The following is a 13,372-nucleotide window of genomic DNA, read 5'->3' as shown; positions in this document are numbered from 1 at the left end:
AGAGTCTGGAGTCGACAACGTCACTCCTCTCCCTTCTGCTACGCTAGAGTCTGGAGTCAACTAAACACTGGACACTCCTCTCTCTTCTGTTACTTCAACTAGAGTCTGGAGTCGAGCCTTGTCTGCCTTCTGGAGTCCCTTTACCCCAACACTGTATATACAATCACTGGAACTAAACCTTTGCTAAAGTGAGATACAGGGTTAGTAATATGAAGTACAAAAACAAGCTACAAATAGAATTAAGATTCTAACATTCCCCCTACTTTAAAAAAGAAAAAGTACTTACTAATAATTTAACTCATGACTTTTACAATCTTAAAGTCATAACTCCCTATACTTTCTTTGTTAAAAAATAGTATCCGACTATCCGAGTTAAAATTAGGAAATAAACTCTAGAAAAAATGTTAAGTTAAAAATATTCTAATCCCACACGCTGCACAAAAACGTGTCGTGCGCGCTAAACAAAAAAGATACTTTCTATGAGTTTTGAAAAAAATTGCGCGGCTCAAACCTAAAAAATTCTAATACGTGTCATGTCCACTGTCATAAAAGCAGATAACTAAAAGCAGTTAACGATTATTCCATATTCGGCGAGTCACGTGGTACAAGTGGATTAAATCTCTGTTAACGCGGGAAAAACATCCGCTGTAAAACAGGCTAGTGGCTAAAATGACTGCCTTCCACGCTGAGCGTGAGATCTGAGAGATATAATACTTGTACAAAACGTCCGATAGAATTAATACAGTCTAACTATTAGCTAATAACTATCAAAGTTCTTAATACGAAAATCTCTTTTCTATGAACGGAATTGACGCATCGTTCTATCCATGCTGATATGCAGTACGACAGATGGGATTCAAAAAGAGTGTAGTATAACTGTCTGTGGAGAAATTCTGGGAGGGAGCAGCGTAGACGACACAGAGTTGAGGTGGCATGGTTAAGCTTTCGTTTTAGGGCTATTATATGTTCTTCCCATGTTAGATTTTCGTCAATGACGACTCCTAAAAATCTAGCTGACGTTACTCTTTTGATGGGGTAGTTGTCTATATTCATTATGAATTCTTCTTCAACGTTTGCTTCAGTACGTGACTTAGGTCTAAAGTGAATGTAGCAGCATTTTGACATGTTTATGTGAAGCTTGTTAGCCCGCATGTATGTTTGAAGGTTTGAAAGTAGGGCGTTGCTGCGTTCATATGCTTCTTGTGCAGTTTTACCAACAACAAATATGTTGGTGTCATCCGCAAAGGTGACAAACGATCCCAAGCTAGAGCTATATTAGAGATATCATTTATGTAAAGTAGTTCCAATCACCAAGTGTCTTTAAATTTTGCTATGGATCTAATATTATTGCATATTGGTGCCCAAAAGGATTGTTCAGATTAGTTAATTTTAGAGGATATGCCGGTAAAATCTGTTAAGAACTGTGTTTCTAGAGCAATAATGCTAGTACTTTAGTTATATTTCCCAAAATAACCCTGCACATTCAAATGATAATTTGGCGCACCCCCTTAGGTGGTACCCCCCAAGATGGCGCCCCCCCCTTGCACAGCGGGGGCCAGTGGGGCACTTTGTTACGCCATTGGTACACGCCTATTCAATTATATTTTTCAATGTTATTCATATCCAAGTTTGAAATATTTATGACTACTTTATTTTATTTCCTCCAGATTTTATGGCAAATGTCGATGATTTTCTAAGTTTCCTCCTGTTTGCAAGTGGAATTGGTTGGCTTTGTGCTGGATTCTACATTGCTAAGCCTAATCTCCACGGCATCAAATTCAAGGAGCGTACATGCAACATAACCTCTGTGGAAACAATTTCCTTGTGGAATGACCTACCAACTTGTTCATGTGGTAAAGGCTGTTCTGAAGAGTATCCTTGTTTGACTCTCAGGGTATGTTTCCTTTATTTCATCCGTTTTATTAAATTATTAGAACCTTTATTTATTAGTTATTAGAAGCTTTGTATTAGCCTTAAACAGCGTTCGGCAAAATTCAAAAACTTTAAAATTGACCTTGCCTAGATTAAGCTTGAAAAAGCGGTAATTTCTTAGCAAAATATAACTTGCAGCAGCCCCATACCTTGTCATGAACATAACATCGAAACTACCTCTGTGATCACATCTTTCTCTGGGTGCAAAATGAATATATAATATAGGTTTATTAGTTTTATAGAAATTTAAAAGTTCTATAGAAATTTATTATGGAAGGATTATAAACATTTTGTTTGTGTGTTTTGTGTTATGCATTTTTATACCTATTTTAGAAGAGATTTTTATAGAATGTTAGAAGTGCAGTAGGGTCAGTTTCAGACGAATTAAGCATTTAAAATGACATCATTGCCATGTCTGAAGTGGTTTGTAAATGGGCCATTGTTAGCCCCAAGCGTTTTGGTCCGTCATTCCTGCCACTCAGCATTGCCTACTGTAAAGTAGAAATTTTTCTGAGACAATAGAGAAACTGACCTTGTCTCACTAAATTCAACCACTTTCCATAATAAAAATACTAACAAATAAAGTTTTTAAATAACTATATACAACCACTAAAAAATATTTCCTCAAGTTTACTTCTAGTTAACTAATTCGTGTTTTAAGCTCTTATTTTATTTATGAAAGGAATGTAAAATAAAACTTATTGTTTCATTGAAAACTTATTGTTTCATTGTATGCACTTCACTTATGATCAGTCTGACTTCTTTCAGAAGTCAGACTGATAGACCATTCTAATACAAATGGTATAAGAAAATACCATCTGTATTATTAAGAACATGAATTTCAGGGTTATTACTGGAGCAATGACACTTCAACTAACTCATCTGTACCAGTAGCAGGCACTTTTCATAGCGACTTCACAGCACTGACAAAAAAGGTATTATTAAACCATGTTGCATATTTTGTTGCAAAGTACGAAAAAGTGATGATATATCATCATTTATTGTGCATCAGATTTTAATTAATCAAAGCATGGTTTATTCATCAGTAATCATGAAGTTGTGACATGAAATGTAGAATTGAGTGTCACATTAAAAATGTATGTTTATAGGTATTTGTTTCAGTGCCTCTATATTCCAGACTGTAAGAAGACGTTCACCGAAAACGATCGTGAAGTTTACAACTATTTCACAGAACATGTTTCTCCCATAACAGGTCAATCCAGTCGTTAAGTTTTTATATCCATTTGAATAACATTACTTGGTACTTTTGGTTTTTATAGATATGGTTAGCATATATGCTAACCATATCTATAAAAACCAAAAGTACCAAGTAATGTTATTCAAATGGATATAAAAACTTAACAAATATATTTGACTACAGTTCAAGCAACTTCAAGAGATCTCAGATAGCATATATTATATACAGTAACACTCGTGGAGTTTCAGTGGCGTAACGTTGCCTGTTAGCGCCCCCTCGCTGAAAAAGCGCCCCACACCCTGTTGGCGGCTCCTCCCCTTTCGGAGCCCCTCCCTAAAATTGGACAAATTAGTTGATATTAGAGGATACACCATGGAAATAATAAGAACTATTTCAATATAACAGTTTCGGGAAAGGAAACAGCTAGGGTAGGAAACATCCGCAGTAAATCGGGGTTTGCAATGGGTTGTGTCAAAAAAATATGTGCAGATTGGATTTTTTCACACAAAATTTGTGCAGTAATAATTGCTCATGTACAGGCAACAAAGTTATTAGGTTAAGGTTTTTTCTACCCATGATCTTGTTGGCAAAATTGATTGGTTAATAATGTGATACAGTACCCTAAGTGACCTTTTTCAATTGTTGTCATAACTCAACTCTGCACCCGTGTCAATATTTTCATTATATATGCAAGCCTCTTGATTTATAATCACCGGGTCTAGTAATTGTTTAAGAGAGCTCTCTGGCAGTTACGAAACTCGAGAGACTGTGGGATACTGAAGGGAAAGGAAGCAGTTCTAACGAGCGCTTCTCAAACACAAGGATATATCTTGTGAACTTGGCTAGTATATATAATGAAACATTTGACACGGAGTTGTAGAGTGAGCTATGTGCCTCCTCGGGCTAAAGTAGTGGATGTCCTTGCTGTACGGCAAGTTAAACAAGGAACTGAAACTACTAGGTTCCGTACAGACTCAACTCTGCACCCGTGTCAATATTTTCATTATATGCAAGCCTCTTGATTTATAATAGCCAAATAAATAAATAGTGTTGTCTCTTGACACCAATTTAGTGTTAGATACCAAATGAAACTCCTTGTTTGTATGTACAATACCTGTAAAACAAAATACTTTATTACACAATAACTTTAATTCCATATTAAACCAATTTCAAATAAACCACCACATTTAGGGTTGGTTGGGTTTCTGCTAGTGGATGTAAAGAAGTAAAGCCCTCGATTTGTAAAAAATGGCCGCAGTAAATCAGGGTTTGCGATAAATTAGGGAGCAGATTTACTGTATTGAGTATTGAGAAGCGCTTTTGAGCTAAAATTATTATCTTGCAGTTTTAAAATTATGATATGCTTTAACAGGTGATTCGCGCTACCCCTCTTCGCGCTACCCTAACTCTTGGTATCATCAACTCAACTCTACATTCTACAACTACACTAATAACATTAGTTTCCCCTGTTGGGGCTATGAAGACACAATGTACTTCGACCATGAGGTAATATTTCAATTACCATTGTTCATGTACCCATTGATGTCAAGACGCTTTTTACTTTTAAAGTTCAACTAACCAATTTTCCAACCAAGTGACCAGGGGTTAAAGGGGCTGGCAACAAACTCAATAACTAAAAATCAACAGCTGCTAAGTTTAAAAGCTTCTCTTTGGTAGTAACGTGCTAATCGCTTTTCTCAGTTATATATTATACAATATTTTCTAACAACACCTTTTTTCAGTACTCTATCATACTGGTTTACATATCCTTAATAATACCTGGGGTAGTCTTCCTATTCACTTTATTATGTTCATTTATTTGTGGATCAGACGATCAAAAGTAAGTGCTTGCAATTTCCATTTTTTAAAAGAATCATATCAGTCTTTGGTTAGTATATTTGACTACAGGAATACATAGATGTTAATTCTGTTGGGGAGGTGAGGCATATTTTTTGACACGTGACAGCATTAAACCAATCAGCTTGCACCAATCAAACACCAGAATCACTGTCACGTACTGGAAAAAAATATGCCTCACCTCTAAATCTATATGAAATTTTGAAGCATTTCAATAAAATTTAGGGAAAATCTAAATTCAACATTATTTTGAGAGATTACAGTCATTCTCTTACCAGGAACTTTGTGGGAGGATTGTTGATGTTGCCTATCCTCTTAACAGTCGGAATTGTAGCGTGTCTTTGGGAAATAATTTCAGAATGCTTACCCCGTGGATGGTTTGTTCATATTTAGATCCTTTTTAAACGAGATTGGAATTTTACATATCATTAACACACACCTTGTTATTGTGATTTTGTAAAATTTGAAATTCTATCCAAGTACTATTAAGCTCCCAACTTTTGGGGGATTGCGATAACTTTTGCGTAATCCATGTAACCGTTCAGTACTGATGTGGTGGACAGCTGTGGTAGTTGTCTGAAATCTGCCCTGACCTGCCAATGTTTAAAACCAAAAAGTGGAAATGACAACGATAATGACATTGAGATGACTGATGATGAAAGATCTTCAAGAAGAGGTAGCGTGGTCTCGTCAGGCACTGTAGTCCTCTCTGAAGGATATCTTAGCACTAGTCCTTACAACTCAACTAGGAGATCATCTCTTCAATTTACAGCACCGTCATCTCAACCTTCAGGAAGAGTCACCTTTGATGTTCCAGAATCTGGTACAACTCATTTTATCTCCTATTAAAATAGTTATAATTTTAGGTGAATTTTCTACAGTTAGGTTAATATTTAACCGTCCTTTTTTTTGTTAAAATGTTAAAGGCTGCACCGCCCTGAAGTAAGGGGGACTTCGAATCAGCTGTATCTCATGTACTAATTTTACAGTTAAACTTACAATTACTATTCCCAGGACCGAGCTATGATGTGGGAGGTTCGGATAACCTACCCCCTCCACCCAGCTACGATGATGCAGTTGGATCCGCCGCTCCTATCGATTCTGCTCCTTCCTATGACGAAGTCGTTAACAGATCCTTCAAATAACACTCACAAAATTTGAGAGACATAAATAGGATATCATTATCATACGAGTAACCCTTATACATTATGGGAGATTAAAATCTTCGAATAATCTCTTTTATTCGATAACAAAAAATATAGCTAGGACTTAATATTGTACTTTTATCATTATTTTAAGATCAAGTTTTTGCAGTTTTTGTAGTTATGTTGTATTCGGATGAGTTTAAATCACTTAAATGTATATTATTGTTATGTTCATTTTGATCTGTGAATACTATTACAGAAGTAGATCAAACTTTTAGATTCTTTTATTGTGTTTACATCAGTAGTTTTTGTATATTTCTAGTTTATGTTTCATTAGTTGAGAAATTAAATCGTATTTTTTGTAACAATAATCTATTGTATTCGAGCTTTTCATCCAGAAGTGAAACAAATTCTTCATATATTATGGAGCCAGGTTGTAGACTGGCTACACCTGGTTAAAATATTATAATCAACAAAATATAATATGTAATATTATGACAATACCAAAAGTTCTTTTTAATTAATACAGTTTCTACTACAGTATCTACTATCTAATTCTAAGTTTAATTTTCGCAAACTTAATTTTAAGTTTAGCTGGTAGTTTTATTGCAAATGGGATTTGTGATATCGATATTACAGTGTATTTAAATACATATAATTCATTCGATAATGTTGATCTATTTTGAGTTGTGAATGTCAAAAATCTGAGTTATTTAACAATTAGTGGAAATTCTAACATGAAATTCTAGTCGATTAGATCGATGTTTTTTATCTGCGGTCGGGTGATCATGATAATTACTTGTTCAATAGACCAATAGTGGTGATGAAACCTTGGCCGTATATTAAAATAATGTGTTTTTTATGTCAATTTTATCGATTGTATACCGTCATAATATTACTTTTTAAGATGGTATAATGTTTCTTACCCCCAATTTCTATATCAGAATGGACGACGAACAGGCACCTATGTCATCCTCATCTGCAGCGACTTCTACTTCTCCTACTCTCCATACCCTAGCTGATATTGGTAAGCGATACTTTGAGTCGTACAACTCCCAAGTTAATCTTTTGATGGACATTGAGCCACTCATGCTACCTCCAGCACCAAAACAGAAACATGTGGACAATTACACTGAAAAAGATCTCAAAACTAAAATGAAGAAAACCTATGATTCAAGTCGTGTTGACTACGAAGCGGAGTGTGATGTTTACCGAGCTCTTGGGATGTTTAATCAACAGATCACCGTACTACATAGCTTCAAATATTCTAGTGATCAATGGAAGGCTTTTGTGGGTGATGTAGTACAAGCAAAAGAGGGGGAGCATGACTTTATAGTAATTTTCCCGAACAATGTTGTGGTGTGTATCGAGGTTAAACGACCGAAATCTTATAAATCTGCACCCTACAAGAAAGCATACCAGGCTGCAGCCAATCAACTGGAGAGATTTGGAATATTCCTGAAAGGAATTTCAAACCAAAACCATGAAAAACCATGCTACTTGAAATTTTGTGCATTTCCACGTGTAGACGAAAAAGATCTTGAGAGTGAAAAAGATTTCGTTGAACGCAGCGACATTCCGATTTTGTGGAAGAAAGACTTAAAAGAAAGACATAACTTGAGTAATATATTGAGCAGGTATGTAACAGACAGCGGTGAGAGGCAGCCTGAATCGGATATCGAAGTTCTACTGACTGGTATTTGGCTAAACAATTGCAGTGGATTTAAAGACAGTTTTAATGAATGTCAGCTAGTAGGCTACACGATAAATGACATCAATGAGAGATTGAAACGCCAAGAACTTTACCTCAATGAGAAAAATCGATCTGAAAATCTAGTGCCCGTACCCAAGAGGACGTATAAACGTATCTTTGCCGACCACCTTGATGGCATACAGTATATTACTCAAGAACAAAGCAAGCTCATCGAATTACAAAAGGAGGATCCCATTATTTTTGAGAAACCTTATATTTTTGTGAATGGACCTGCGGGTTCTGGAAAGACTTTAATGATGTATGCTAGAATTCTAAAACTGTTGGACTGCATGGGAGAAGATGAACAGATCCTTGTGTTGCTACCTTGGGAGGATGCTGCTGAAAGTTTCATGGATATTGTCAAAAAATTCAATGATTCTATAACCATGAAGAAAATCGATCTTGTAGGTGATATTCGAAAACAAAAAAGAGATCTTAACCTCACTGCTATCTTTTCTGATATGATGAAAGGATGCTCAGAAAAAGTAGTCATATTTGTGCGACCTAATTTCATCCTTCGTGATTTTGTTAGTAACGATCTTCTATGCTCAATGCATGAATGCTTTCTGGGAACACTTAAAGATAAAAAATGGCACATATTTTGTGATGATTTCCATAGCAGTTTCGCACACTCAATGATACAGCATGAAAATTCGAATGCAACGATACAGCCTCTGGCTGATTTCCTGTTTGATCTCTTATCAAATGACGTAAGTGACAGCGACCAGAAGCCTAGATCGCTGTGGATCAGTTGTGATTTGATGCAAACAGTTCAATTTGGTTTTTGGGGAAAAGGTGAGTTGTACAAGGAAACTTTCAACCATCTTTTTGATCTCTTTGTTAAACATACAGAACTTTCTCTCTCTGGAAATCTCAGGAATCACCATGGCATAGCCCTCCTTCTCATAGAGTTGATGGAAAAATTCCTCGAAATGAGTGGAGAAAATCGTGACAAATTACGGCAGATTCTACCACGCCAAGGTTTCAATCACTATATCCAAGGATTTACCACGAAACTGTATTGTGTCCTTGGGAAGGAATCAAATCTGGCGGAAGATAGGATGACTAAAATTATTAGAAAGGAGCTGAAACTGATACAACGATCGTATGAAGCTGCTTCTCTTCATAACTACCAACTTGCTGTTATTCCAGTTTATCACCATGTTTCTGTTTTAAATGAGGCAATGTCAGGTGCAAGAGGGACATGGTGTCAGAAAATTGACAGTACAGTAAAGGAAGCAGCTGAATTAGAAGAGCTGAAAAACGTCAATATGGAAATCAATTTTACTGATTATGTTAAGTATGCTGTTTCAATAGAGTTCCCCTGTGCCGTTCTCATCGTCGATTTGTCTTCTCCACAATCTCAAGACACAGCCCATTCATCTGACAGTTTTGAGCATTCCCTGATGAACATACTTGCTCATATTTATGTGGGATTGTCGAGAGCCAGGGTTTATTGTTCTATCATATTGATATGTTCTGATGATGAACCCAATGAGTTTTATAAGAAGGTACGTGATGTTTTACTACCGCATGTTAAGACTATTCAAGTTCGTTGATGTACTCATCTAGCTAAACGGGATTTTTAATTCCTCCTATCAATGACCAATTACCATTCTTGATCGAATATTTGGATCACTCCATAATATCAACATTTTATCATATTTTTGCATGAATTAAATTGTTTAGACATTATATATATACTATAAAGTCCGTAGTAACAGGGTTGAAGCTAGTAGTATTCTTTGGTAATCAGTTTTTATCGCATCAAAAAATATCCGTCACAACCGAAGATACAGCCGATAATATGTAAAACATACTCCACACAACGTAATAACTACAAAGTCGATCAAAATGTCGCTCGCAAATCTTTGCACGTGCACGTGTGTGTTCAACACTGTTACCATGGTAACTATGCAACTTCTTATTTTCTATATAATTTGCACGTGGGCGGTCGTACATTATACATTATTGTACATACAGAAATAATTCTTTGAATTATAAGTAAGACTAGAAAACCCGTGGTCACAGGGAGGAAGCTAATAGCATTCTTTGTTAGTAAGTTTAAATCGCATCAAAAAATATCCGTCACAACCGAAGATACGTAGCCGATTAAAATATAGCTCGCACTAAACACAACGTAATTACCACAAAACCGATCAAAATGTCGTTCGTAAATCGTTGCACGTGCACTTGCGCGTTCAACCTTTTGCTTTAAATTACCTAATTTGCACGTGGGCGGTCGTACATTCTACATTCTACATTATACATTACTAGAAAACCCGTGGTCACAGGGAGGAAGCTAATAGTACTTTTTTGTTAGTAAGTTTAAATCGCGTCAAAATATCCTACACAACCGAAGATTCAGCCGATTAAAATGTTGCTCGCACTAAACACAACGTAATACCAACAAATCCGATATGCCGTTTTAACAATCTTTGCACGTGCACGTGCGTGAAACAACCCTCGTTACCATGGTTACTTTGCAACATTTTGCTTTTTACCGAATTTGCACTTGGGCGGTCGTACAGAAAGAATTCTCTGAATTATAGTAGAGATAATAATAATAATAATCTCTTGCCCTGTAAGCCCTGTTTCTTGTCTATACAACAAATTATAACTGTGTAATAAACATTTATTGTAGTGTAGGATTGTTTGAATCTCTATTTGCTAATTCATATAATATTAAATATATACTTTATGATTGTTTCGCCCATTTTTCTTCCCTTGTATTGCAAGCCCTGTCTCTTGTAAAAACATCCACTTTTGTAGATACACACAGTCTCTACGTCTTTATCCTCTGGTCCCTAGGGTCAGCTGACTCCGGGCCAGAGGAAAATTACCGATTGCCAAGGTTTGATGCCTAGGCAGTCGAGACCTCTTATTGAGACCCGATACTCCGATATAATAATAGCGCTTTATTTGTATACCGCTTAGGCCGTATAAGCGACCAAAGTCCCAAAAATGGGGTTGATATACATAAAAATGGGGTTGATATACATAATTATAGAGATATATTCTATATTATAATTCAAAGAATTTTTTCTGTATAATAATGTACGACCGCCCACGTGCAAATCAAACGAAAAATATGAATTTGCGTAGTAACCATGGTAACGAGAGTTATTACACGCACGTGCAATGATTGTTTTAACATCATTTTGATCGGTTTTGTTGATATTACGCTGTGTTTAGTAAGAGCAACATAATTGGCTGTATCTTCAGTTGTGTACTTGTGTAGGATATTTTTTGACACGATTTAAACTAACTAACAAAAATACTATTAGCTTCCCCCCTGTGACCACGGGTTTTCTAGTATTATTATATACTGTCTAAATAACGGTATATCGTTCTGACTATATTTCGGTTGTGATAGGTATTTTTTGAAGTATTGAAGACGGAGGGGGGGGGGGGGGGGGGGGGGGGGGGGGGGGGGGGGGGGGGGGGGGGGGGGGGTGGGGGGGGGGCATTGGCCAATGGATATTTTTTGTGAAACTTGATTTCGAGATAGCAGTTGACCAACAAACTAGGACCAGTGACCGAACTTTTGAGGGGGTCCCGGACCCCAACCGCCAAACGGTGCCGGCGGGGCAGCACACCCATATTTGGTCCAAATTAGGCCCAATTTAGCCAAATACGGCCCAATTTAGCCAAATACCCTGAACATGCCCAAAACTCAGATTTAGTGGTATCCTGAACTCATTATATATGAAATTTCATCAAGATTGGACAAAAAATGACTGAGTTATGAGCCAAAAAACCATATGCCCATATTTGGGCATACACACCAAATTTGGTAGATTTCGTCCCATAAATTGGTCAAATATCAATATTTTTGAATGAAACTTATTTTATATGAAAGGTAAGCCTAAACTACATATTCTCTGTAAGTTATAGCTTTATATCTGTTTAAATGTGGATACTAAGGCGAAAAATTTTGGAATTTGGCCGCCAAATTTTTTTGGAGGCCTAAATCAAAAATCCGTTCTCAAAATAAGGTGAAAATGCGATTTCGAGTCGATTCCGAAAATTTCATGGAAAAATTTTGAAAACTGATTGAGTTGTTACAATTTTAATGAGATCAATTCCGCGAATATCGCGAACCAAGATACGGGCAATTTAGTTCATTTTTTGTGGTCTTTTCGCCTTAATATCCACATTTAAACAGATATAAAGCTATAACTTACAGAAAATATGTAGTTTAGGCTTACCTTTCATATAAAATAAGTTTCATTCAAAAATATTGATATTATTTATTTATTATCAATTATTTTATTTATTTATGGGACGAAATCTACGAAATTTGGTGCGTATGTCCAAATATGGGCATATGGTTTTTGGCTCATAACTCAGTCTTTTTTTGTCCAATCTTGATGAAATTTCATATACGAGTTCAGGAGACCACTAGCTACAAGTAGAGCACTTAAAATCTGGGGTTTGGGCATGTTCAGGGTATTTGGCTAAATTTGGCCTAATTTGGACCAAATATGGGCGTGGCTGCCCCGCGGGCACCGTTTGGCGGTCACTGGTCGGTCACTGGTCCTAGTTTGTTGGTCAACTGCTATCTCGAAATCAAGTTTCACAAAAAATATCCATTGCCCCCCCCCCCCCCCCCCCCCCTTAATCGTGAATAGGTAATTAAGCTTGGTTTTAGCTTTGAATTTTGATGATTGATTAAATTTTTTAGCTGTTCATGTGTTTTAATAGTTGACTTTTTTCATAAAAACGGCAAACAGTCCCAAAAGTGACGGTGGATGCTTATCGGTAAAAACCTTGTTTACACAACTTTTTTTATCAATGATAAAATTTTAACTAAATTAAAATCAAATGTAAAAGGGGGGGGTTTTTATCAGGGTAGTTTTTTATTTTTTTTAAAATTAAAATAGCAGGGTGAAGTTTTTTTAAATTCAGAGTTGTAGCAGAAAAAATTTTTTTAACGGGTAATCAGATCAGGGTTTTTGAAATCACGGGGTTCCCCCGGGGTTTCCCCACGGACCCCAATTCCCTAGAGGTCCTGGCCCTTTTTGAAGCAGTTTTTTCGAGAAGCAAGTTTGGGTTGACGTGTTAAAATTTTAAACGCTGCTCGGAATTTTTTAAACGGGGCCCGATCAGCTAGGGTTTTTTAATTTTTTCGTCAAGTTTTGATTACCGTTTACTTTGAGATTTATTTTCGATTCACCATTTCCTTTTTTTCCCCACAAATTAGGAACGAATTAACCCTTTTAAATCGTTTTTGAAAGAAATTCCCAGCATTTAAGAATTGAATTGAAGTATTTAAAGCGATACTCGATTTATCGCAAAAAACAAACCCCGTTAAAAGCACTGACTGGTGAAGGTTTGGGTTCCTTTAAATTGAAACCAAAAATTATCGAAAAACCCTTAATTAAAACTTTTTTACGATCCCAACTTAGGACAGTTCTTTTGAATTTTTGGGGATATTGGAAAAATATTGGGCCCCTATGAAGGGCAGATGATGTAAAATGGTCC

General features: G+C 36.3%; 1 protein-coding gene across 1 annotated transcript; it reads left to right on the top strand.

The window, feature by feature from the left end:
- Positions 1-1,671: 1,671 nt before the first annotated feature.
- Positions 1,672-6,923, top strand: LOC134826140 (uncharacterized). Its single transcript, XM_063838423.1, has 8 exons — positions 1,672-1,894; positions 2,778-2,867; positions 3,055-3,145; positions 4,503-4,636; positions 4,873-4,970; positions 5,266-5,364; positions 5,533-5,810; positions 6,002-6,923. Exons 1-8 carry the CDS (start codon positions 1,673-1,675, stop codon positions 6,130-6,132), a joined length of 1,143 nt encoding a protein of 380 aa, XP_063694493.1. The 5' UTR covers position 1,672; the 3' UTR covers positions 6,133-6,923.
- Positions 6,924-13,372: the final 6,449 nt, after the last annotated feature.

The sequence above is a fragment of the Bolinopsis microptera genome, chromosome 1 (assembly GCF_026151205.1).
Source record: "Bolinopsis microptera isolate Bmic1 chromosome 1, MBARI_Bmic_1.0, whole genome shotgun sequence".
NCBI classification, from domain to species: Eukaryota; Metazoa; Ctenophora; class Tentaculata; order Lobata; family Bolinopsidae; genus Bolinopsis; species Bolinopsis microptera.
This window is presented reverse-complemented; position numbering and strand designations above follow the sequence as displayed.

What these genes read in the sequence shown, in the direction of transcription:
- LOC134826140 (XM_063838423.1), top strand. Translation starts at nt 1,673, where the DNA reads ATGGCAAATGTCGATGATTTTCTAAGTTTCCTCCTGTTTGCAAGTGGA. An exon ending in ACATGTTTCTCCCATAACAG is followed by an intron (nt 3,146 to 4,502) that starts GTCAATCCAGTC and finishes ATGCTTTAACAG; the next exon opens with GTGATTCGCGCTACCCCTCT. An exon ending in CTTTGATGTTCCAGAATCTG is followed by an intron (nt 5,811 to 6,001) that starts GTACAACTCATT and finishes TACTATTCCCAG; the next exon opens with GACCGAGCTATGATGTGGGA.